This window comes from Canis lupus, chromosome 31, assembly GCF_011100685.1.
Source record: "Canis lupus familiaris isolate Mischka breed German Shepherd chromosome 31, alternate assembly UU_Cfam_GSD_1.0, whole genome shotgun sequence".
Lineage (NCBI taxonomy): Eukaryota > Metazoa > Chordata > Mammalia > Carnivora > Canidae > Canis > Canis lupus.
This window is the reverse complement of record NC_049252.1, coordinates 25,025,637-25,052,578: the sequence shown is the minus strand read 5'-3', so window position 1 is coordinate 25,052,578 and position 26,942 is coordinate 25,025,637. Positions and strand designations below refer to the sequence as shown.

The window sequence follows — 26,942 nt, the reverse complement described above, 5'->3', positions numbered from 1 at the left end:
GGTTCTGAACTTAAACAAATCATCTCTATTTGAGGAAAGCCATTTCCAAATATTTCAATTAATGCTGAAAGTCAGGAAAGTCATAAAACTGTGTGAAAATAAAAAACACAGTGAAATGTCAAGAAATCTAATTCATACCATATACCAAGGGTTTAAAATGTAATCTGAGTAGATTTCTACTTGTTATTTTTTAGTTTCCAAGAAAATTTCATTCAAAAGTATATTTACTTTAAAGTATGATAGGTGTGAGTTTATATTATTTCTTACTACCTGTCAGAGGTTGGTTATCCATGCATCTGTCTAGTTTTGCTGCCACATACTACATAATTACACAAATAATAAAATATTACCTTATCTCTTCACAAATGCAACCAAATAACATAAGGATAAATTTACAGCAGAAAATCTATACCTATAAGCTACAAAAATATATCTATTAACTGTATTACTTATTTCCCATGGCTATTTTATGAAATAAATGGTATTTTAATGATAACTGACTAAAGATCTAAATAATATCACACTGCCAAAAGGCTGCTAGATCAATTAAGTACAAAGATATGAAACAACCTTGGGCATTAAGCACACACAGACACCCACAGGCACATAAATCCCATTAAATCACAAGATTAAAACAACAGCAACAAACTATCCCACTAAATCCTTGGAGGCAATTTAATGGAAACTATTATAAATCTGTGTAATATTACACACCCAAATTCAAACAAACAAACCAAAGAAGGAAATAGAAATTGCAATGAAACAATTACCTCATTAAAAGAGAATAAAGCTCCTAGATACCTAAGAGCATTAGGAAAATGTATCTGTTAATTCAAAGCCCAGAAATTCTGCCAACCTTGATCTGCTTATCATGAGCCCTGAGCTGGCTTTGATTTCATAAGCAATATGTGTGTCTGTTTATAGATTAAATTTGAGTATAAACTCATTTATCTGTAGACTGGTAAACTCCAATTCTCTGTTCCATCTTAAGCCATTAACTCCGAAACTTCAAAACACCCAATAAGAGTAGTGAAAGAGTCCTTGAAACCAGATATTTCACCTTTAGGATTTTTATACTTTCCGCTTTTTAATTGATCATCTAAACTCACTATGCCTCTAAGTTCATGGAGGAAATTCTAAGTACAGCATCCTTCGTGAATTTCAGGCAATCAGAGTAGCCAAAATCCACCCATGAATCAGTAGAATTGGGTAGAAGTAGAAGTAGAATTGCATACTCACTTCTGCCCCTTTATAATCCTACTACTGGATTCATAGACATCTACAGCTCAGACTGACCAACATCTTTGAGCTAGAGAGTTATCACAAATGTTTACCCTTTGTGTAAATAAACTTGACCCATATACCCTTTCTTTTATAGAGAAAGAGTCTTTTGATAAACAGGTTAAGTGCTTCCCCATGTTATCATTCACAAATAATAGTCATCAGATGGCATCTAAAAATGTAGTTTACCAGGAAGGGCCCCTTTCCACCTGAGAAATGGCCAGTCTGTGAAGTATAATTAAAAATGAGCACTTCAAAGGACACAAGTATGCTTTTCAGTAAATATATTCTTCCCAATCACACAAGAATATACATTAGGAAAAAATAATTTTGACTTTAAAAGTAACATAAAACAATGAAAAAATTATTCATCTATTGTCAAGTGTGGCTTTCTCTTATTTAATTTGATTGTAAAATCCTAAAGTTGTATTAAAGCACACGTGACAAATGGCATAATATTAATCTTTTAAAAGTTTCTCACATTCTTTAATCCTAAACAAAAATAACTTAGTGTTTCAAAGCTTCCATAGTTGTACAAAGACTGTAAAATTTTATTTCACACAATAAGATTTGTATCATATGGTTTAATAAAGCCCCCAAAGTAGTCTTGCAATTGACTTTTTAACAAAAGCAAGCAAACAAACCCAAATCTAAGCAATTAAACTAACTCTATAAATTTTAGACATGGAATATCTCAGGGTTAAAACTTTTAATGCCATCAAATGTTGATAAATTATATTTCAAGCAATAGTTGCAATTAGTAATAAAAGATCATTTAGATTTTGATCTTTTTTCTTAAAAACATACTTCTATTTTACCTACACACAAAAGAGTAAGTCCTTAATGGCTTTCTAACTTTTATGTCATAAAAATGCATTATCTCCCTAGACTACTGTCAAATCATGAGTCTTCCCTCTTCTCTTAACTCTGTTTAACACTCTTACTCTGGTGATAACATCACAGGATCAGAGCTGATGCCCAAAGCTCTATCGACCAGAATAGTTGGAGGGATTTGGTGGTTTTTCACCTTAATCATCATTTCATCCTACACTGCCAATCTGGCTGCCTTCCTGACAGTAGAGAGAATGGAATCTCCCATAGATTCAGCAGATGATCTGGCAAAGCAAACCAAGATAGAATATGGGGCAGTCAGAGATGGATCGACAATGACCTTCTTCAAGGTAAGAAACTGACAATTCTCAAAGGTTATCTCATATTGAGGAGAGGGGAATGTGGAATAAAAGTCTCTCAAAAAAAAAAAAAAGAATGAAAGAAAAGAAAAAAGAAAAAAGAAAAGAAAAGAAAAAAGAAAAGAAAAAGAAAGTGGGCAGGTTTGGTTTTTTTTTTTTTTTTTTAAATAAGACTTATAATGACACACTCCCATTACAAGGAACCCATGTGCCCTCAGCAGTCAGCATAAAGCAATTTCTCTGCTCCCTTTATCCCCAATTTAGTACACTCAGATCTACAGATCAATATCTTCTCCCTTTATACTAGAAAAAAATGCTGTTTTCTGAACACAGCCCAACCACCATTAACTAACCACTCATGCATGGAACCCATAAAATAAAGATTCCTTAATCTAAATTCTGATAATCAGAATACAGAATACTTGAATATCATTATTTTGTTCTTATATTCTGTATTTAATGAGATAGAAGAAGATAACAAATGTGTTGATATGGGAATTTATTTGGAGATTTAGAATGAAAAAGAATTCCCAGGGGATATCAGTCAAATATTGTATTTGCACCAGTAAGGACAGTGCCCCTCATTGTGGCCTGAAGCTTTCCAATAGCCAGAGTGCCTTCCAAAGCACCAAAGAAGAATTAAGTTAGAGTGATACAGTTTTATTGTCAAGTGCATTTCATTGTTCAACTCTTTTTAATTACTTACTTAAAATAAAGCAACTGATTTCTGCCTTGCTTATGGAATAAGCCTCTATAATTTCTATTATGAAATCCCAGATACAGTAGCTCTCATGGGTTAGGGTGAGGGGGTGCAGAGAATGGATTTCAATAGATCCAGGGAGTTGTAGAGATAGCAAAAACACCTTAGAGATCATGACGGTCGGCCCTTCACTTTACTAATGAAGAAAACAATATCTCCAGAAGCTAAATTATCTTTCAAAGTCACAAACTTGAAATTAGACAGGGATAAGCTAGAGCCTTCTTTTGAAAGATAACTGTTCATGTGAAGAAAAAAAAGAAAAACAGCTGTGCAACCAAAATAAACTCTAAAAAAACACTGTGTCAATGTTTCATACCTAGATACCAAAAATGAAGTTGTCACCCCAGGATTGAGTAGACAAAGACTGCTGAAGAATATTAATTTAGAACCCCCCCAAAAAAAAAAACAAAAACAAAAACAAAAAAACTAAGGGTGAAAAAAAAGGGAACATTTCTTTGTATACCAGTATTGGTTCACCAAAATAGGTACTACTTATGCAGTAAATTTTATGTACCAATTAACAATAACAATTGATAAATAAAAATTACTTTATTTTAAGAGTAAAGTCTACCCAGAGGTTTACCCGAAACAGAGTAACATGAAAAGTTAGGATTTGCTTATCCTCTATGTTAGAAAAAGGTGATTCTTAAACATTATTTTCACTTTAAGAAATACATCATTGATTTAGTAAATGTATAACGTGTGGTGATTATTTCTTCCCTAGACAAGTGTTGTTTTAAGGACAAATGACATTAAATATATGGCTATCCAAGTTTATGAAAGCTTGGATTTTCGTAAAATCAATAGTGTGAAAAGACAGAGCTTACCTCAAGCTAGTGATTCATCACGATACTTGTCAGAAACCAGGAAAGTTACCTGCAAGGCATAGAGGACCAAGGGATACTGCCAAAGTAGAATTGGGTATGTCTGAAAAAATATCTGAAATGATTTGCCTCTCTTACCAGTGTCAAAAAGTTTTAAAGTTTCGAGAAGTAGATAAGTAGAGGCAGAGAAGAGTCTACTACCTTCTGGATGTATACAACAAATATAGAAGAGTAAGATGCTACCCTTTGCACAAGCAATGGACCTGACTTTGCTACTATGCAACCAGCCTGTGTATTCACAAAGCACCCCTTAGCCTCATTTTCATCTGATTCTGCTTCCCACATGCTTCTTGTATACAAAGGGTGCTGGTCCCCATTTTTCCAGCAGGACCCATTACAAGCATGTTGGATGGTGCATTTCCCTAAAGTAGTCATGTTCTACTCACACCTTCTGCTTCCTAGGCCTTTTCAGAGAGGGCTCCTGCTTGCTCCTTGGCCCCGAAAACGAGGCACCAAATTAAAGTGGTCTCTCAGGTCACCAGGCAAATGATGAGTCAAAAAGCATCCCAGGGAGAAAGAACGTGAGGATAGGACCAACAACAGCAATGAGAAGAGCAGCAGGCACAAGACACTAGCTCATAGCCACACACTCTATAAATGCTCTACATATATTATCTCATTTGTTCCTTATCAAAACTGGTTGAGGCAAGTATTAATATTGTCCCCATTATATGAAGAAAATGAGGCACAGCTCAGTTAAATGACTTACCCCAAATTTGCAAATCTGTGAGTAGAAGACCTGGGGTTCACCCAAATATCAGAGAGTGCTTTGAGGTAAGCTCCTTGAGGGTAGAGAATTGCTCTGTTTTGTTTGCCATTACATCTCCAGAACCTAAAGCAATGCCTGCAACATGGTAGACACTCAGAAAATATGTTTTTAAAAGATGAACAAATGTACAGATGAATTCTAAGAAAGATGGAATTCCATCAGAGGAGGGAGGGACAAAGGGAGTGAGGTAAACAGCGTGTCTTTGTCAATTCAGGCTACTTTCGTGAAATACCAAAGACTGGGTAGCTTATAAAAAAACAGAAATGTGTTTCTCACACTCTGTGAGGCTGGTAGTCTTAGATCAGGGTGTCAGCATGGTTGAGTGAGGGCCCTATTTCAGGTCACAGACTTCGTTATATCCTCACATGGAGGAAGGGGCAAGTGATCTCTCTGGAGCCTCTTTAAAAAGGCACTAATCCCATTTGTAATGGCTCCATCCTCATGACTTAAACACCTCCCAAAGACCTCACTTCCTAATACCAGTATCTTGGGGTTAAAGGTTCCAACATCTGAATGTGAGAGGGACACATCCAGACCACAGCGGGAGGGATAATGGAGACCCACACAGGAAGAGACACTGTTGCCATATTCCTCGATTTACAAGTTAGCTTGCAGCCTGGCAACCCTATTATCAAGAAGGAATTTATTTGCAAAAAAGAGAACAAGGACTAAATCCGATTTAGTTTTCCCCTTGAGGGAGGCAAGCTGTCAGAAAGCTTCAGAGGGATACACACTCAGGGTTTTTAAACTGGATTATTCCGCAAGGGAAAGAAACATTCCAGGCTTTCAGCGCTCAAGGTATTTCCACCTTGAGTCACTGAGTGACAGTAGTTAATGGTAAAAAAAAAAAACTCAGTCCTGAGCCAGGCCTTCATTAATATTTCACCTTTGCTGTGCCATCAGACCTCCCTCCCCTTCTCTCTTAATCAAAGACAATATTGTCTCTTGGGCTGTTGAATGAATAAGGAAAATCACCTTCGCCCAGTCTAATCTAGCATGTTCTGATCCATTGTTGGGTAATAAGCCATTTTCTCAGATGGGTCTCATTTTCACGCAATCACAAGGAAACTTCTAATAAGAAGCATTTTCTTATCATATGCAGTGTAATTTAAAGTTTTTTTGTTCCTAGGAGCAGAGAAAAAAAAATATATATATATATATATTTCCCTTTGGCAGCATCCAAATATTAGAAATCTGTCTCTTTGCTTTCAAGTTGATTCTAAATTGTTTTTACAGGTATGGAATAGGAAGTTGCAAAAAGGAAAAAACTATAGAAATCACCAAAATCTGTGAAGACACAAAATACCTAATCCCTCAACGTGGTCTCTGGGCCACAAGCTTTTAAAGAAGCTTCTTTCTGAAATGTGTGGCCAAAAGTGGCTCACTAAAATTTCAATCAAAATCCATTGGCTTTTTTCCCCTTTTTCTATTTTTGCAGACAGCACAAGCCCAGATTTCATATTTGGCTTATTTGATTTTCAACATGAAAAAAAAAAACCCAAAATTTAATTTTTTAAAGTAGCTCAGGTGAAATTGCACTACCTACCTGTGAATTCAGATAAGGCTAAAGAAATAAAGTGACATTTATTAAACAAGTGTTGATCAAAGCATGTGTCTGAGACAGGAGAGGCCAAAGCAGTTTTTCTTCACTGAGTCATTTGTGTATAGAATAATTACATTGATCATCAGAACTGTATTTACACGAGAGAACTAGAATTAAATCATGAATTCCACATACATTCACTAGGCTAGATGGAGAGCTAGAATTTGATATTGTCCATAAAAAAAAAAGGAACAACTCTAAGTTCTGTGGCCAAGGACACCCAGTTAATAATGCTTATTAAACTTTACATTTTCTCAAGGTCATCAGCACTTGGAGTCTTAAAGTCTTAAGCACTACGAGTGATATAATGCCCATTTGGTCAAGGGGTGTCATTTACCACTAGGCCAATTATCAAGACAAGGTTAAGGAGAGGCAGAGTATTTTATCAACCATCCAGGAACTGTGGAAGATGTTTAAGGAAATTCTCCAAATATAAGGAGATCTTTTATTTCTCCTTGTCAGGCTGTCAATTAATAAATGGACTCTTTTTATGTCAGAGTCTTACTATTTCAGAACTTCAAGAGATTTCATTTTAGAGAACTTTTCAACAAACTCCCATTTATTCTCCACTAGGATAATACCAATTAATAATATGATGTTAACTACATTGGTTTCTCAGCTCTCCACTGCAGAATTGCTTGCTTCTTTCTACTGTTTCAAAGCCTGAACAATAAAGGTTTTCCTTGTCCTTCCAAGCTCCTAAGACTACCACCAGCATCTTAGGAAATACAAAGATCATTCAGTTCATGACCAAGCTGTGGACACAACTTGGGTGTATCTTCCCCAAGATCGACATGACCAATTTTCACTTTTATACTCAAGAAAGTTGACAGCAAAGGCATCTAGCTACAGTTTCCCCTTTCATAATAGAACACTAAGACACTGTTTTTCTCCCTCTCTCATAGAAGGTAAGGAAAGTGCAAAAATTATCTTCTTTCTCCTTGAGGTAATTCTATTAATTACCTTTCAGGATAAATGGAATAGCCCAAACTTTGGTCTCATGATGCCTGTTTAGCAAGTCACATTTTTTTTTTTCCAATTGAAGAAAGCATAGTCATAAAAAATCTAAGAACATTTTGAGGCCTGAAAAAGGAGGATTTTCCAATGCCCCTTGCATACCAACATCTAAACAGGATAATGGGGCTAGTCCTTGTTCAGAGACAGAGAACACCAACCAGTCTTCTCAGGAGATATACCTAACTCCAGTTGCTGAGATATAATTTACAATTTATAGTGAAATGCTTCAGATTGCATATTTTGGAGCCAGATAGCATAGCTTCAAAATCTGACTTTACTGCTTATTAGCTATGAACTAATAATTCTTTGAACTCCATGTCTTGATTTCCCTTCTTGTTTATTGAAGATAATAATTAGCTCATAAGATTATTTTAAAGAATAAATGACTTAATAGGTCATGTGCTCACAGTGCTACTTGGCAAATTGTAAACAATTAGGAAGTTAGATATTATCATTTTCACCAGCAACATCATCACCATTAGCATCCAACACTTACCCCTAGCTAATAGTCCTACTTTTTCAGTCCCTGGGAATTTTTAGAAAACTGTTTTGCTCTTTGCTCAACTTTCTTACTGTCAGTGATCTCTGGAAGATGTGCCTTCTGCTAATTGACAGAGAAGTCCAGAGGGAGTGCCAATGTCCAAGATCTCAAAGACTTCCAGAAGCCAGGCCTGACAAAAACCTTAGTTTTAGCCAGCTTTGCTAGGTACATACGTGGTGTTTGCAGAAGAACCATTTCCAGGTGGTAGATAGGCAACAGATAGTAAGGCAGCCCTTAGAATTCAACTGAGAAGCGGAGTAAGGTAGTTCAGAAGGATTCAATTCAATTTATGTTTTCCAGGATCTCCAGTATGACTAGCACTTGAGGTTGGCACTATAAGAGACAGGAGGGGGACAGGTATAAAATTTTGTGCAAAGCTTGAAGACCTGAATAGCAATAAAGTGACAATATACACACAGACCTGTTAAACACAATGCAACATGTGATTTAGTAGCATATCTTGTGCAGACAGGAAGTGGTGTGAATATCAGAAGTCCTCGTGAGCCAAAAGGGTAGAAAATACTCACGTAAGAAATGTTTCTCAGTAGAAGCTTGCCTTGTAACTAATCACTATCCTCTCAGACCCAAGCCAGAGGATTACACAGATTAGATCATGATTCAGTCTAAAATGACTTGGATAAAATAGGTTTAAAAAAATCATAACAGGCTTGTCATTTCTGGCTTTCATGGTCTAGGGACTTTGGACTGGCTATGGGAATAAGGGACTCTCTAACCTTTATAATCTCTTTCCAGGGAGTGGTTAGGAGCTGTCATCAACCCTAAAGACATTTCAGAGAAGTTGTTGAGCACCACACCAATGGAACTGTAGCAATGAGCCATTATGAGAGACAGGTTTCAGACAGAAATAGTCATATAAGGACACATAAAATGAAAGACATTTCTCAAATTTCTCTGCATAAAAAGATATTAGCTTTTGTTTGAAAAATTCAGCTAATGTTACCATCAGTACCTAAAATGTTAAGTTCCCATATGTTAAAAATGTATTTGGAAAGAAATCCATGAGGTCAATTACAGTGAACCTTTTTCAAATCCCAGTATATTGCCTATAATGGACCAATCTTTAACTCTAGACAGGAGAAAAACATGAAAAATGTTTTAGCAAAGGTGTTTAAATCCCACTCAGGGAATTTTATAAAGGGAGCACATGAATTTTTAAAACCTTGGAGATTCTGCAAATGTCATAACTTTCTATCAATTCAAGGTAAGAGCATGATCAACTGCAATGATCATATTATATACATTTGAAAGACAGAGGCCCTCACTATAAGTATAAATGCCTTCTTCTGAGATCTTCTTTCAAAGTGATTTTTGTAAATTAATCATATTTTTTAAATTCCCTGAGAATATATTATTTAATTAAGTAATTTATTTAATTGTGAGTTAAAGAAAATGATTGTTTTAAAGACAAACTATTTACCTCTGATACATCTGCTTCAAAAGCTTGAATTTCTACATAGATGATTTCCCGGTCTTTGACTGATTTTTAAGACTTATCTGAAATCAGGATTTATCTAAAGAAAAAGTAAATTGAAGATTTTAAAATATAACTGTTTTTTGGCATTTTCTTTGTTCAATATACATATAGTCACTGTATTGATGATAGTGAATTCACATTCAAATAGAATTTTTTATTAGATAACAAAGATCAAATATAATTTATCCCCAGTGTGTATATATGCATGTGGGGCGATGGATATATATATATATATATATATATATATATATATATATATATATATAAATAATCATGTATAAACATGGATCTATACGTAAAGTCTTCAGACATATTGTTCTTAAGTAGAATTGCAAAGTTATTCATCCTACAAAATAATAATATTTTTATCTCCAGTGTAGGAGCCCTATAACCTGGGCTATGTCTATAAAATAGAGGTTCTATTAGTCTTAAGACCCTCTTACACTACAGAATTTACACCTGTTTTACAGAAACCCGGCAACTGCAAACAACAGGATTATATGAAATATAAAATACTGTTAAAGGAAAAAATATAAACAATATCCACACTTCCTTTTAAGTTCCAACTGTCACACTTCTGAAAATACTACTAATTTTTGTTTAAACCAATGTAAGCTGCCTAACTTCATGTAAATAGTTCCATGCATTATAGGACAACTGAAAGAAGTACAACAGCTCTGATTATTATAGAAAAATACCACCACTACTTACTACCACTGGTTCTTTAGAAAATTTAGCTGTTAAAACAACCAAATCATGAGTTTGTTGTTCAGTGTATTAAAACAATTAGCTGATTCCCCGTTGGTTAAGAACACAGAGCCTGGAGCCAGATTGCGGGAATCAAATCCTGGCTTCATCATTTCCTCATGTGGTGTTCTGATTCCTCACCTATAAAAGAGGCATAATAATGGCATCTTTCTCATATGATCACTGTGAAGATTAAATGAATTAATATATGCAAAGCACTTAGAGCAGTGCTTGGCAAGCAGTAAACACTGCATGTTCTAGTTATTATTACTATTTTCAATAAGTAGTTTTTAACTGCACACAGATACATTATAAATCATTTCCCAGTGAGTATTTAACTTGCAAGCACTATGGGAGGAAAAAAAAGAAATAAATGATGATCCTCCAATGGAGCTACAGTAACGCTTCCTTATAACAGATTTTTAGATGAAAAAATGCTTAATCTTTGCCAACAATGTTTCATCAGCAACAGAATAGCCACGTAATCAGATTTAACCAGGCAAAATGAAATTATCTATACCTGATTCTCCTGCGGTATTTTGGGGAAAAAAAAAAAAAAACTAGACGATTTCAGATTTAATAAATGAAGCCTTTTCAGCTTTAGTAACTTTTGCTAAGAAGCTTGGAGTACTTTACAAATATTCTAATTAACCTTTGACATATTCATTGAAATAAGAGGCATTCACTGTTTCTATTTTTTAAATATATATTATTTAAAGCGATTTAGCAGGCTGAGACTACAGAGGATTTAGAAGTGCAAAAATATCTGTCATTCAAACAGTTCTGTTTAAGAATTATTAAAATTTGGGTCTTAAAAATGGAAAATCTATTAAAAAGGAATAAATCTAACTAATACCAAAGTAGGACTTTTTGATCTAAAAAAAATAAACGTTATAGACCAGGGCATGACAATGGACAGAACTCAGGAGTAAAGAAGAAAAAGATACTAATTCTGTACTAGCACCTTCACTAACCAAATGTGACCTTCTGTGTGTCTTCAAAGTCAGGACCTACATAAGTAATATGAAGGAGTTGGTGTAAAGAGTAGAACATAGAGGTTGAAGAATCCTTAAGGGAAACTCTCCCAACCATGGAGTTCTTCCTGTAGGTTTCTAATAGTGGAAAACCATGTCCTAAGGTGCTTGAGCCACATACAGGTATTTCTAACAGTTAAAAAGTTATTCTAAAAAAAAATAAAAAATAAAAAAATAAAATAAAAAGTTATTCTATAGCCGCATTTGGGTCTTCCAGTATATCTAAACTCCCTAGCTTCTCAAATAGTCTATAATTCCAAATGTGGAGTACAGCAGAGCCCCATAAGAGCAAAATTTCTAAATGATGAAAGAGAACTCTATATGGGAGCAGAAGGGTGCCATTCCCTGTTCCATTTTGTTTACCATCATTAAGCACCGTCAGGAATAGCGGGGGCGGGGGAGGTCAAAGGAATTGAGAATGTTTCTGTACCTTCAACATGACCAAGTGGTAGTTTTCTTACTGAGAAACATTTCTGCCCTCCATGCTTCAAAGGAGTGCATGCCAGCTAGACTTCCCCTTTAGCACCACAGGGAGTTCTGAAAAGAAAGAAGTAGATGTGATTGAATTAATCCACGACCTCCAGCTCTATAGAGCAGTGCTACTCAAATTGTGGTGTAAAGAATATGCTAACCCCGGGAACACTGTATTACTAAGCTATGATGAGACAAAAGAAGTTGAAAGTTAGGAGTTGAGAATTTTTGTAGTTCATGGATATTGTGGTAGCACCAAGTACATGATCAGTGGATACTTCTCCTTGAGTGTAGACAACTTTGAGGATTGTTGAGTGCTCTTGGTGAGCTACATGTTATACAAGCTGTATGTTAGTCACATGTGGTAAGACCACAAATAGGTCTGCCGTGTATTGAGATAATTTGAGAACCTACCTGGTAGGGATCAATAATAGGCTTGTAGGTTTTGAGTTGATCTTTTCATCTTCCTGCAGGTCCTTCAATTCCTGGACCCCCCACACTTGTCCATTACCATCAATGAACTGATCATTTACCTTGTTTTGTCCTCAACTTCCCTAAACTAAAAATCCAGTTCTCTAGCTATTTACAACATTCATTTTTAATAAAAGTTAAGTATGGTAAAAAATAGATGTTTCATGGGACTTTCTTTATGTGATGGTTGACTCTAAGTTTGTGATAACATGACACAAAATAGAAAACTCCTTCAGGGAATATTATGAGTCCATGACTTTAAGCTATATTGTCATAGGTAAAGCAAATAAGATTAAAAATCATTCTCAGAAAAAATTTGGCAATGACATCCACTCCCCCAAGATCATAATGGTCCAATGGAAAGAGCAGTGAATTAGGTGTTGGGAGTCCTGGGGTCCGGTATTAAATCTGATATGAGTTCTGTGACTTGCATGAAGTCTCCAAATCTTCTATACCAATATTCCCTCCTCTGTGAAAACAGAGGTTTGAATGAGTCAATTTCTAATGTCTATGACAATTTTAAAACTTCCTATTTGTAAGAAAACTATTTTCCCTGAATCTAGTTTCCTGATAGAAGAATAATTTTGCCAGCTGTGCATTTACTACCAAAAGACAGACTGACCTCTTTGTATTCCTTCGAGTGGTTCTTTATTACAAATTTATCATTATACATCTCTTAGAGATTGAAATCACACAACAAATGAGGCATTGACCCTGATCACAAAAAAAAACATGCCTTTGTCATGGAGACATGAGCTCCTATTTACAGATATCTCTGGGGTTGAGGAGTAATTCACAGGGGCCTAATCATGATAGAATGGCTTCCATAAAATACCAGTATCTATAAGGTACTGTTTATTGAATTGTTGTTTGTCTCACAAGACCTTTCTCAGGGGGATCTTCAAATGCCTAACAATCCAAAATAAAGCCATCTGTCCTCCCTTAACTCATAAAGCCTACAGCATTAACCCAGGTCCTAAATAGAGTTAGGAATTAACTGAGCCCGCAGGAACACTTGAGCATGAATAACCACACCAGAGTTGATTCCACAGGTATTCCATTTATTGCTTATGGCCCCAAATCATGTTTTAAGCTTCTCTGCACTCCTGAGATGATACACCCTATGCCTGCCAAAGAAGCTGTCTCATGTGTGGGAGCTGGAGTTAGCTCAGAATTATCAGTAATTCCCATAATGTCTTTCATTTTCAAAATAAATGGAGGGGAGTGTTGATGCAAATGAAGACGAATTCAGAAAAAAAATTGGAAAAATATGGAAATTACAGAGTAAAGTGTAAAATGTCTAATTATAGATCATTATTCAAAAGAATAGAAAATTCATATCCAAGCAATATGAAAACTAAGGCAGTATATTTTAACAAAGAAAGATAATGAGATAATGGAATGTATAGATGCATATATCCTATGCATCATATTTATGGTTTATTATTGAATCTATCAAAAAGCTGAAGAATAAGGGAAAAGACAACATCATAGAACACTTTGAAATGTAATATTCCATCCTCATCCTCTAAAATATATTTGTAATTAAAATTGAATACATACATAAAAAAGCATATACAGTACAAGAGCTTTCTGATCTGAATTTTAACTTGAAAAGAACATTTGTATTCTTAGTTTTCCATAAAAGATAAGAGCAAATAGCAGTTCTTTCATAAACAAAGCTACCAAAGCATGTGATTTAGTTCAGGGCTGTCCCCAGCAAAGGCATGCTGTAACAGGCAAGAAGTACAAAGCAGGAAACAGTACAACGATGCCAGATGAAGTTAAGTGGATGAAGGGGAATGGAGTCGATGAGCGGAGTCCTGGAGTGAGGTAGTTATTCCTTGGCCCAGCATGCCTTGAAAATTTAGTCTTAGTGGCCACAATTCATTAGGCAGATGCTGTCATTGATATCAGGACTTTGAGCCAATGTCTTACAATCTCTTTTTCCTCAATAGCTGCCTCAGGGCTTCCAATGTTTTCCTGTAGTAAATTGGGCTCCTCTCAACTACCAAACTGAAAGCCAAGGATCATCCTTTCTGATTTCCTACCTGAAAGAAAGAATCCCCATACTGTTTGGACCACTGGGATTTTGAATAGCTTTAGGACACATTTTCTCAGCACTCTTCTGCTGGTGGGTGTGCTTTCTTTCCCTGCAGAAATCAAAGATATCCACCTACGAGAAGATGTGGGCTTTTATGAGCAGCAGGCAGCAGACTGCCCTGGTAAAAAACAGTGATGAAGGGATCCAACGGGTACTCACCACTGACTACGCCCTGCTAATGGAGTCCACCAGCATTGAGTATGTGACGCAGAGAAACTGCAACCTCACTCAGATTGGGGGCCTCATTGACTCCAAAGGTTATGGAGTGGGAACACCTATCGGTAAGAGAGGCAAGGCATGAACCAAGACTGTTATGGGCAATGTCAATTATGCAGGATCAAAGAGAGTGAATGCAGTGATATCTACTCCACACTCTGAGAAGTTCTACAATGCCTTTAGTGGACTAATCAATAAGGGAAATATCTGTGTAGGTCAGAGCCATGTTTTGAATGGACGATTCCCAGATATTTAACTTAATGAACTTTCAACCCACTTTTTCTTTCAAGATCTACCACCAAGTGTCTGTTTGAAGAAACCAATTTTATTATTTTACCCTCAAAAATTATCTTTAAAGAATATCTTCTTGATTAATCCTCTTGACATTATTCTCTTCAGTACCTTTACATGCATATCTAGTTTTTCTATCTCAAATTACATTGGAATATAACAAAATTAATTATGCTTATGGATGATAAAAGTTGAAAGGTCAGAATTCCATGTCAATAGAAGTAAAACCAAAACTATATCTATAAAAGAAGAAAGATAAAGATTAAATTATAATTTTTTCTAGCAATATGCTAGAAATACATCAAGGATAACTATCTAAAATATCCAAATATTCTTAATTCTTTACTTTTATGCTACCGTTTTCCCTAGAGATATTATTGTCTTGTAGGTGTACAGACCCATATAACAAGGTTTTCTTGCATGTCTAACATATAAAACTAAATTCTATATTTAAGGGACAATTATGGATTCTCTGTATATAGAAAAATGTACCATATAAGGTTTGGCATGGTGGTAATCTGCTCTTCTTAAGTGAGTCATTAGTAATTTTGTGATAGGCATTCTAAAGGAGAGGAATCAGAAGCAACTTTAGATCACTGAGTAGTCCAAAAGGCAGAAATCTTGGTTACAGACACATTATATCATTAGGGATTCAAGGTAGATTAGATTTGCTTGCTTATATTATTATTTTTGTTGTTTGAAAGGGATTGTCCGGTCCAACCCTCAACATTAGCCTGAGATCACAAACTCAAATGCTTCCAGAGGTCAAGCAGATATCATAACTGAATAAACTTGTTTGCTTGTGGAAGCAATAGGGAATGGTAGCAACTATGGAAAATTAGAGAACACATGACTCATCTAAAGGGGGCAACTGCTTGACAGGTTAGTCAATTGCACATGTGGGATTTTGAACAAAAATTTGTTAGATGTTCCATTCTTTCATTTTAAAAAATCAGATTTTAGGTGGACTGTCCAACGTTAGGACATTTAGCCACAAATTCATTTTTAAAAAAGGCTATGTATCCCATGTTCAGCTTTTGATAAATATTAATTTAATTAACCAGATGAAGATCATCTTCCTTTACCTTTTACTGTGAATACACAATCAATTTGACTCCCTGCTGTCCATCTGGTGCTAGGAATATATGCTATGGAGAAATTAACTTTATTATTATTGTTGTTATCAAGAATGCATTATAAATAAATCTGTAGAGTGATTGAGCTAGAGAACCCTGTAACTACTTTCTTGTCCCTTGATTTTCAACAACTTTCCCTGACGAAATACCAGTTTTGCTAGCAAAGTGTCTATTTTTTTCCCAGATGGTGAACTCTCCTATAATTAAATGAACATGTTCTGCAGGGGGCTCAGTGGGATTGTTAGACACTAATTTTAAAAAATGCTATGATTCTTTTTGTAAAACAATCTAATATCTTCCTAACCAAGCTTTGTCACCTCATTTTCCATAATAGAGGTGGAGGGAGTTAGACAGATGCTATTTTTTTATATTCCCCAATTGCTGATTTATTTAAAAGGGCCCTAAGTTAGACAAAAATAGCAGGAGTGGGTACTTTTACCTGAATCTTTCCAAAATCAAGACCTTAAGATTGTGTTATATTCTGCATCTACTTGGAGGAGCAACTCTGGTTTTTTAGTAGAACTATGTTTAGATTAAATTATAGAGTTGACACCTGTACTTTCCTCATTTTATCTTCCACCTCATAAGCCCATCTTGACCACCTTCAACACTACTTCTTGCTCACCCAGTTTCTTATCTGGTAATAATGAAAGAAAATAACACTGTGTATCACTCCTGAGAATATATGTGTTTTACTAGGAGACTTTTAATGGGCACTTCTTCTAATGAATGAATTTAACACTAAAGATAAAATTTGGGGGTAGGGAAAATGGAAAGGAAGCAAGGGGCTTCTTTCTGCAACAGTCTTGAATCAATGCAGCAATTTGAAAATGACTTTGCCCTCATGTAAATGAGGCTCTGATGAGTACCACTGTATCATATATAATGTGACATAGGGACATGAGTGATCCAACGCAGTCTACCTTTTCCAACCTCATTCATACTCTGACACACAAGTTCCAAAGTTGAAGAGCTCTTCCCCCTCCCTAGATAAAAAGAACTACACTCCAGGAATTTTTCATACTGGTTATAAACCTGTCAAGCTTTTAAACCAAAAACAATGAAGGAATAATTGGAACAGATGGCAGACCTCAGAAAGACGACATCCATTGGGAATACAGCTGTTGGATAAATTTGTGAGATGTTTCTTCTATGATGAATTGACTCTTTAAGAAAGCTCAGTTGCTATTCAGGAAGATCTGTGTGTATACATATATATTTTTTCAAGTGACTTGTAATAAATCACTTCCGATGTCACTCACTCCACTTAAGCAACAACAACAAGGCTGAAGCTAAAATATATTTAGATACCAAAAATTCTCCACACAATTCTGGTCTTGCCCTTACTGACTCCCTGAAGGCTTCAAAGTCTTTGCCATGGTCAAAAATTGGCAAAGTCGGCTCAGTCACAACACAAAATTGAAGACTTTGCTTCTTTGAGACTCTCAGGACAGAAGCTCTGGAAATGCACCTCCTGAGGGATTTAAAATAAAACTTCAAAAGAATGAGAGCAGTTACAGCTTAAACAGGTTACTAGAAGGCTGGAAATTACCTTCCTTAGAGAACAACTTTAAACAGAGATCCGATTCCCGTCTGTCTGAAATGTTTTAGGTATTGTGCAGCCTGAAGGCACAAGGAGAGCGTCAGTCAACATTTATTGAGTGCCCACTGTGTATACTGCTATGATTACAGCGGCAACCGCTACCGTAAGAACAATTCTCACGCTCTTGAAAGCATTTTCTTGTGCATTAAAGCGAAGCTCTCCTGGTTCACCTAATTGCTCACATGCCATGTGTATGTTAATGGTGCTAATTTTGACACTAACCATTATTCTGAGGGTATTTAAGGAAGCAGCCAATATCTTTTAATTTGGCTTAAAAGAGCCATTTTCTCACCAAAAATCCATTCTTCTAATTGACAAGCCACAATCTAACTCCAAAACATTTGGCTCTTCTTTTAAACTTGATTTTGGGTACTGACAATGACTTTAGGAAGTTTGGGGAGGAAAAAGAGAAAAATGACAAATGCCACAATGTTAACCTTCTGCTTTTCCAACATAAAACATGCCATGGAACATGAGGTTTGTGTATGTGGAGGCTGAAGACAGGAAGAAAGGTAGGCTGTGGGGTAGAGGAAGCAGCTTTCATGGAAATAACACTAGGTGAGAAGTAAGAAGAAATGAGTTAAGTCCTTGCCTCAGCCAGTAACTAGTACTTTTACTCATACTTTCACATCCTAAATTTCTTCAAGGCTAAAATACATGGACTGGAGTATATGATTTCTAAGATGTCTTCTGGTTCTAAGATGGCCCGTTTTTCCACCTGCTGTTTGATTTTTGCATTCCTTTTTATTTCTACCAAGAAGAACTTTAAAGTTTACAAACAGAATGAAGGTATACTACTTTCCTACTGAGTAAAAGAAATACTAACAAAAATTTTCAGCATCCAATGAAAAATTGTGTAAATGCATCTTACCATCTTTTAATATCTCCCTTTGCATTAATTGGCATAGAAAGCCAGTACTGAGCAAGCTATGGCTATAGACGCTTGTCAGTACTGTCTAACCGTAACATAATTAAAAGCTTAATAACATTACTAAAAGATTGAGTATAGAAAAATATCGATGAAGTCCTTGCACATCTTCCAAACTTAGCTGAATTTTTAGAACCTTTGAAGTATTTAAATTCTAATCCTAATGGTATATTACTCAGTATGGACTAATTACTATAACCAACATCTGCTATTTTGAGATTTTTTTTAAAGAGTTTATTTATTTATTCATGAGACACACACACACACAGAGAGGCAGAGACATAGGCAGAGGGATAAGTAGGGGACTTGATCTCAGGATCCTGGGATCACGACCTGAGCTGAAGGCAGATGCTGAACCACTGAGCCACCCAGACTTCCCAACATCTGCTATTTTCAAGTGGCTTACATCATAAACGTTTGTTTCTTGACCTTGCCATAGTCCAGTGTGGATCGAAAGAGGGATTGCATCATGCAGTCATCCAGGGACCCAAACTCCTCCCAACTGAAGGTTCCACTATCCCTCGTGACTCAAAGTCGTTTCCTTCCTACTGCGTATTTGGGGAAATGGAGAGAGAAAGTAGAAGATCATGTTGGGAGACTGTGAGACAGGACTGGAAATAGTCATGTCACGTTAGCCCTGAATGGCTAGAAACTGGTCACATTACTACACGGAATTAATTGTGAGGGGGATTGGGAAATGTCTATCTCTGCCCTAGGAAGAAGACAAGATGACACTGATGATCATCTAGCCAGGCTGTCACAATATTAGACAATTGAGAAGAAATAGAATCCAAACAATGAAATCCCCCAACATGGGATTTATGAAAGCCTCACCCGAAACGGAGTATACAGTAGAATTTCCAGCTCAGCTTTTCCTTATTGGAAAGGAACAGACAGTCTGGCAAGAGTTAATCTTGAATGTCAGCTATCCAGTTTCCAATTATTTAGAACCTTCAAAATAAAGACTTCAACTTCCATGACCTTTTCCAGTCCATTTGTGCATTGGGGTTGCCCAACAGCCATGAAGGCATTACCTTTAAGACAATGATCCTTCTTGACATCTTCAATCTTTTGGTGACCAATATCCAAATGATCTTACTTACAGGTTCTCCTTACCGGGATAAAATCACTATTGCTATTCTTCAGTTACAAGAAGAGGGCAAACTGCATATGATGAAAGAGAAGTGGTGGCGGGGGAATGGCTGCCCCGAGGAAGACAGCAAAGAGGCCAGTGCTCTGGGAGTAGAAAATATTGGGGGCATCTTCATTGTTCTGGCTGCTGGACTGGTCCTTTCTGTATTTGTAGCCATTGGAGAATTTATATACAAATCACGGAAGAACAATGATGTTGAACAGGTGAGTCATCTCTTTCTAGGACGAGGTAGTTTTTAGTTTGTGTTATCTGTCTTAAGTTTGAGGGTTTAAATGATGCCTGCCCTTTTTTTGTAACAGTCTATTGAATTAGATGCCCAGAAGAGCCATTTCTGAGTTAGAGCAAAGAGCTATTGAATCCGTGCCAGGTGCTGCTGGCACTGCAACCCCATCATTTATTAATGAGAAGAAGGAAGCGCCTTATATACTAAATCCAATTAGCACTATTTGGAATGGCAGTGCAGAAATTCCAAACTCAGTTAATTTCTTGAACAGTTATTTGCTCTTAAGATAGAAACCCTAGATAAAGCAAGCAAGAAATAAATCCAAAATTGGAAAAGATATAAAAAGATCTTTGAGAAAAATGTTACCATCCTTTCTTTAAGTCTAGATGCTGAGCACATGTACTAATGCAAAACAATTTACATAAAGATATAAATATAGTATTTTGAAACTGAGCATTTAGCTCTCTCAAAATATGATTTGTAAAAGGATAATTCACCAATTTGGGGGGACCAGGAATATGATAAATTATACAGAATGACAATGAAATTTATTAGACACTTTATTTTTCCAAATTGTATTTAGAATTATAGTTGATTTTAACAGTCAACCATTTTTATGTCACTTTTATTTTTGATAGAAATCGCACCAGGAACTTACACCATTCTGAATAAGATGATTGTATTATTCCTTCATAAGCATGCTAGAATAAACAAAGTACAAAGCTCATGCCCATTGCCGTGCATTAGGCCACCCATTCAAATTAAAATTATTAGTAGAATTTTGAGACTAACAACAATTAATAACAGGGCTAGTTGAATACTCAGCTGTTACTCTCTTGAAATTATTAATTATTTTAAACAAGGGGTTCCACATTTTCACTGTGCACTGGATCCCACAAATTATGCAACCAGTTCTGATTAATAATCCCATACCAGTCTCATTTCCTTAAGCTCCCAAAGCTGGGAATGGTTGATTATAACCTGGCTTTATCATGAAAATTTTCCCACAATTACAAGGCAATTGTGAGAACATTAAGCACCCCTTTCTTAGATTTTGTTAGAGAAAACTATCTATTTAAAAGGGAAAATGGACTGTTCTGCTTTGTTTTAACTTTCAATTTGCTCTTGAGGTGTCTTGTTTTATGCAACTAATTTGAAAAATAAAAGCTTGTATATGTTATGCTTTAATGTGCTTCTCATAATTGCCAGCTTCATTTTATTTAAATTTTCATTTAAACACTCATTTTTGCTTCTGATTTATTCATTTTTTTCTATATTTTTTTCTCATTTCTTTTGCATGCAAGGCTTTTTGTTTCTTTTATGGACTGCAGTGTAAGCAAACCCATCCAACCAACTCCACTTCTGGAACCACTTTATCTACGGATTTAGAATGTGGCAAATTAATTCGAGAGGAGAGAGGGATTCGGACACAGTCCTCAGTTCATACTGTGTAATCAGTTAAAGAAAAAAAAAGTGTGCCCAGTAGAAATTGTTTCTGCTAATTGGTGTTGTTGATGATATCTGTATCTACTAAGCATAAATAGCCATATTCCCTATCCTTTTAAGATAGCAAAACTCATGTACTTTAGACATTGAATTCAATGCACTGAGAACAGATGTGCATTCTGTGTTGAAACTGAGGTTTATTAAGGGTATATAAACTCCAAGATATGTGTATTTTCCAGAATCTGCTATATTATCAAGACAATGGTTATCTTAATTCTATATGCATGCATTAAAAATAAATCTTTCTTCATGGAAAAGTAGATCCAGATTTTCAACAGTGCAAACCATAAAAACAAAATACTAATATTGTGGAATTCTTTTCATCTTTGTGGACCTTTTTTCTCCTCTTTCTCTCTCCCTGTCCCTTATGTTCTGTATATCCACACACGTTCAAATTACCCGAAGCCCTGTCTTTTTGTAGCAACTCTGTAACAATGTTGATGTTCAACTCAAATTGATTCCGCTATTTAAAATGTATTACTTACACAAAGACTCAAAGATGTCTTAGATTTAAAAATTGATAAATGTGATCCAGAAAATGAAAACTAAACTTGAAACCTCTGGCGTCACAAAAGAGCATTAGCTAAATTGAACATCACTCAGAAAGGCACAACACAGTCGAGAATGATTCCTGGGTAGAAATTCATTATCATCAAGTTCTCACATAACATTTACTTGACAGTCCTCTGTAGGTTCAGATCATAGTATGCTCAGAGTCTCTAAGGAACTGCTATTTTTTTTTCATGCTATAGATTATTTCTTGCAAACTCCAGACAAAGTCCTAAACTAGGAACTAATGCATAACATCTTCTATTTTCCACTTACTCACTCTCACTCCGCACTGATGAACATCTTTTCACAAGATGTTATTTTATTCCCTTCCTACTCACCCAGGATAGAGTGGTTGTTCTCATAGCAATCCTTTCTGAGCATCACCACTTTCACACTCATTTCTCTGGACCCTTCATCATTTATCAATTCATTCCAAGTATATTGGGGAGAAGGGCAAGGAGGAGAAAATAAGTAGAGGAAAGAATTTCCATGCACATTAGTTACAGATCTCTGTAGATTTATTTTCCACCTGCATTCAAAATGCTGTAAATAATTCCCACTCTAACTCAGCTTGGTGATATAGAAAACCAACTGCATACTTAATTGGTTGTGATGGAGGATGTCTGCTGTCCCTCTGAGCTTCTTTCCTCTTTGCAGTGAGTAGGGGAATTGAAGATGCCTTTCATCTTTCCTCAATATGGGATCAGTTGGTTTTTGTTCTCCTTAATGGGATTACCTTTTGACATATGAAGTTAGCCCCCAAAACATAGTTCTCAGAAGTAGAGATAAGCCATCTGTGCAATCATGTAACATTTTGTCTTCTCTTGCTTAGCTTTAAATGGGTTCCAAATTTTGAACACAGGTCTCTTTAATCAACACTATATTTCTTCAGTAAAGCACGTTTAGGAAAGTTCACTCTTGCCCTGATTGTTTCTCAGTCTTGCTTTCTTCTTTAAATAAATGTATTTTTAAGAAAACATCTATAAATTACACCAACATTGATTTATTATTATTGAAGTGAAAGCAACATACTTTGTCCTGGTTCAGAGTTGCATCCTCATAATCAATAGAGACAATGTTGGGATAAATATTTTATTATTCATAATTCATTGATTCTATATATAGAAATCACAAATTACCTAAGTTTATATTCCCAAGGGCTATTTAATAAACCAAAGATGCTACCAAAAAAATATAAGGGTGATTGATGAAGTTTAGATAATCAAGGCTAGCAATAACAAAATTCACTTTTCTACAGAGACTAACCTTTAAAAGTGTAATTCAGAGATTGAATAAAATTAATATTTGTATGCCACTTTAAGCTGTATACTACCTATTTCTCATATTTATAAATTATTTTACAGTTTTCAAAATGTTTGAAATGATAGTATTACATTTAATCCTTTCAACAATTTTATTTCAGCTTTACTAACAGATAAATAGATATTAGTTAGCAGCCTGGAATCCTAGATTTTAGAATCAGAAGATATTTTTCAAAATCAACCAAACTTAGGTGCAAGTTCTAGTACCTTCACATACTGAATAACTATAGACAAGTGACTTCATTTCTCAGAGCCTCGGTTTCTTAATATGTAATACTAGGGCATTATGTCTAGGTCATAAGGTTGTACTGAAGGAATCTCTTTCATAATGGATCCCATCGGCAAATGTTACTCAAGTAAGATTTTCCTGGTGTAAGTGACCTATAGAGCATTACTCTAAACATTCCTTTACTGCATGATATCTCAGTGTGTTTAACATGCTATGATGCATTGGGAATTTTCAACAAGATTGGAAAGTATTCAGTATTTCTCAAACTTACTAGATAACAGAATCTATTTTTCCCCAAAAACATCTTGACAGACCATTGTTCTATAGATCATACTCCAGGGAACACTGGCCTAATAATGTTTATCTCATCCAGTGATAATATACAAAACACATTAGCCATGCCTGGCACATAGTTCTTATTATTGGGGGTAATTTTTTAATTTCTCTGAGATTTAGTGTCTTCAATTGTAAAATGAAGATAATCTGTTGACCTCTATTTGCTATGAGAATTGAATGAAATAATATAATGGCATAGAAAATGAGATCATTTATAAGAATCCTGTTAACAGATACTGGTTAACAGTTCCTCATAGAGAAATTAAGTATTGTTCTCTAATCAAGTGGATGGTAAGTACAATTTATCATGCATCTTAATACAGAATCAGTTTGGAAAAGAGGTTTTCCAATATAAAGCTATAATGCTAGTTCAAACTAGCTCTAAAACCACATTTCCTCATACAAGCATTAAAAATCAAGGGCAATTTCATTGCCTCCAAGGGAAGGACCCAAACCACCAATACATGAGGATCTAGAAGTTATGAACCTCATCTCTAGAAATTCTAATTTGATTAGTCTGAAGTGGGAGCAGGACAATAGTTTTGTTTTGTTTTGTTTTTTAAGATAACCAGTTGATTCTATTGTTTAGTAGTGATCTAAAGCATAACCTTATGCATATAGTTGGCATTCAATAAATCACTGATATTACTTGATTCTAGAGGTATGACACTAATTGTAAGCAAGAGATACAGCACATATTTAGCATTCAATGTTCAGTAGACCTTTTCTAGAGAGAATTCAAAAAGAAACTGCACATCTTTGTTATAAATATTTCATTATATTCAATTGATAACCTTCATATTTAGTTACAGCTGCTAGGCCTACTCAAAATGATCAAATCAGAAGTTGAATTGGTCTCTGCACCCTTTTTTCCCTTGAAGGAACTCCATACATTTCAGAAATGTAAGTCCCTTACACTCTCTTCTTTCTCACTTTATACATGCCCTAAACAACCAATTCTTGAGTCAAGTAAATGATCACTCACACCACAGTGACCCCACTGGGAGCCATTGGATTTTAAGTGAAATTTAGAAAAAAAGGGGAGAGGGCTTGAACATGAAAGAAAGTTTTCCAAACTTGATTTTTACATCATTAGTTCTCAGACTTTTTGGTGGACCTCAGAATCACCCAGGGAAATTACTTGCAATACACATTAAAAGTTTTACCTCCATAGATTCCCTCTCAGTGAGTGTAATCCATGGACTGGCATTTTTAACAAAATCTGAAAATGAATGCTTAAAAACCAGTTGTGCAGATTAGTTTTCATAAAAATTAGCCTAAGTACAAGCTTTCTCTCAAATTAGATCATGTACATGAGTTTCTATTAAAACTATCTTCAGTACAAGAGGTTTTTAAAATAGCTTTTCCTAAATGAGTTTTTTCCCAACAACCTTAAATACAGCTGTTTAAAACTGTTGGTAAGCATGAGTTTTCTTTAAAGTTAGATGGAATACAGCAATCTGTATTCTATTGTCAGAAGAGGTAAGAGTGAGATTTTTATTAACATTGGCAGTTTATCTGTGGATTATACTATAAGGAACACGGTTTAAAGTTAGCGAGAGAGCAGAGAGATATGAAAAGATTGAACAAGTACATCAAGAACTATGGAGCACCATAATGTTGTCTAATCTGGCTCCTGATAGCCTGTTTATAACCCAATGAAATAAGGAAAAAATTAAGCTTATTTTGTCTTAGACTAAAATTATAAGCTGAATTATTTTAGAGTTTTTCTAGCAAAATTGCAATTACCTAGCAACACATGGTGGGTATAGATCATGCCCTTAGGAAAATCAGCTGGATCATCTAGTTAAACCTTTCCCCAAAAATTATTTCCAAATACCTTACTGCATTTGATGAGTATTATTTTATGTTCTGTATAAGCCATTTATGGCAAAGCAGCACAACAATGAATCCCAATTAGTATCCAAGCCCATGACCCTTTATACTATAAGGTCTTTTTCCCAGTAAGCAATTTAAAAGTAGCCTGAACAGCCTGGAAAAGCAAAAGGAAAGCAAAGCATTCTTACTTCTTGCACTATTTTCTGCACATCTGACTGTGCCAAATGGCATTATTAATTAACTCTTATAGATAATGAAAAATTTCTGCTTGATGCTGCAGTTTTAACTTGCCTTTAGGAACCATCTCATTATGCTTCCCACAGTTATGGAATTTTATATGCACAGATGCACAAGCATATTAAAATCATTTTTGTTTCAAAATCCTCTCCACAGAGACTGATATCATGGAAAATGGGATTCTCCTTTAAATTTTCAAAGAAATTCTATTTGCACAAATAAGAACATTTTTTTGTGATAGAAAACCAAATGTTCTGTGCGGTTTCACACACTGTAGAATCTGAGCTTTGTAATCGACAACCCAAATAGAGCTAATTGGCCAAACTGCAAAATACTGCCATGTTTCCATGTTACAATGTACGCATCCAGATACATAACAAAAATAATGAGTAAGACTTGAGTGACATAATGAAGTTACAGTGATTCCATTTATCCTCTAAATTTAAACTAGTAGCATTAGAATTTTCTTTTTCCACAATTTTTTAACTGAAGTGTTTAGACTTCAAATATTTGGATTTTCAACTGGGAAATAAAGGATAGTGCCCTGATCACTTAGTCATTATCAACCATAAGAACTAAGAAACTACCATCCACAGATAAGCCACCCTAATTTTGCATTTATCTTAAGTCCTAAGTGTCGCTTGGCACATTATCAGATGCCTCCAAGTGTCCTCAGCTTCATTTCTTCTGTAGTCTGATCACTTTATTTAGCAAGTGATTTGGAGAAGTCTCAATAGGTTATTTCTGTAATTGTGCAAAGAGGCTTTCTTTTGCCTGGAAACCCAAACATTCATCAAAACACAGATAGGCCAGGAAGCAATTAATATCCATTTAGAAATAACTTTTCAAGTGTACAATGGCAATGTCTTCTAAACCAAGCAAACTCTAAAAGATATAAAAGGCTCTTATGGAAATGTAACCTGGGAATCACACGCCAAGAATGCAGGTTGCTGTGCTGCTGTTACTGAATGGGTACGTGACTTTGCATAAGTCATTATTCTTCC

At 35.4% G+C, this 26,942-nt stretch overlaps 1 protein-coding gene across 2 annotated transcripts in view; it reads left to right on the top strand.

Moving 5' to 3' along the window:
- The window catches only part of GRIK1 (glutamate ionotropic receptor kainate type subunit 1), a 176,876-nt gene that overhangs the window by 140,004 nt on the left and 9,930 nt on the right, over positions 1-26,942 (top strand). The window contains exons 15-18 of one of the 2 annotated variants that reach the window (XM_038581312.1): positions 2,245-2,462; positions 14,423-14,648; positions 19,647-19,897; positions 21,222-23,254. In XM_038581312.1, the coding sequence (XP_038437240.1) occupies positions 2,245-2,462; positions 14,423-14,648; positions 19,647-19,897; positions 21,222-21,371 (845 nt within the window). In that variant the 3' untranslated portion in view covers positions 21,372-23,254. Of the gene's footprint in view, positions 1-2,244; positions 2,463-14,422; positions 14,649-19,646; positions 19,898-21,221; positions 23,255-26,942 lie in introns of those variants that run through there. The other variant, XM_038581313.1, reaches the window with a different exon arrangement.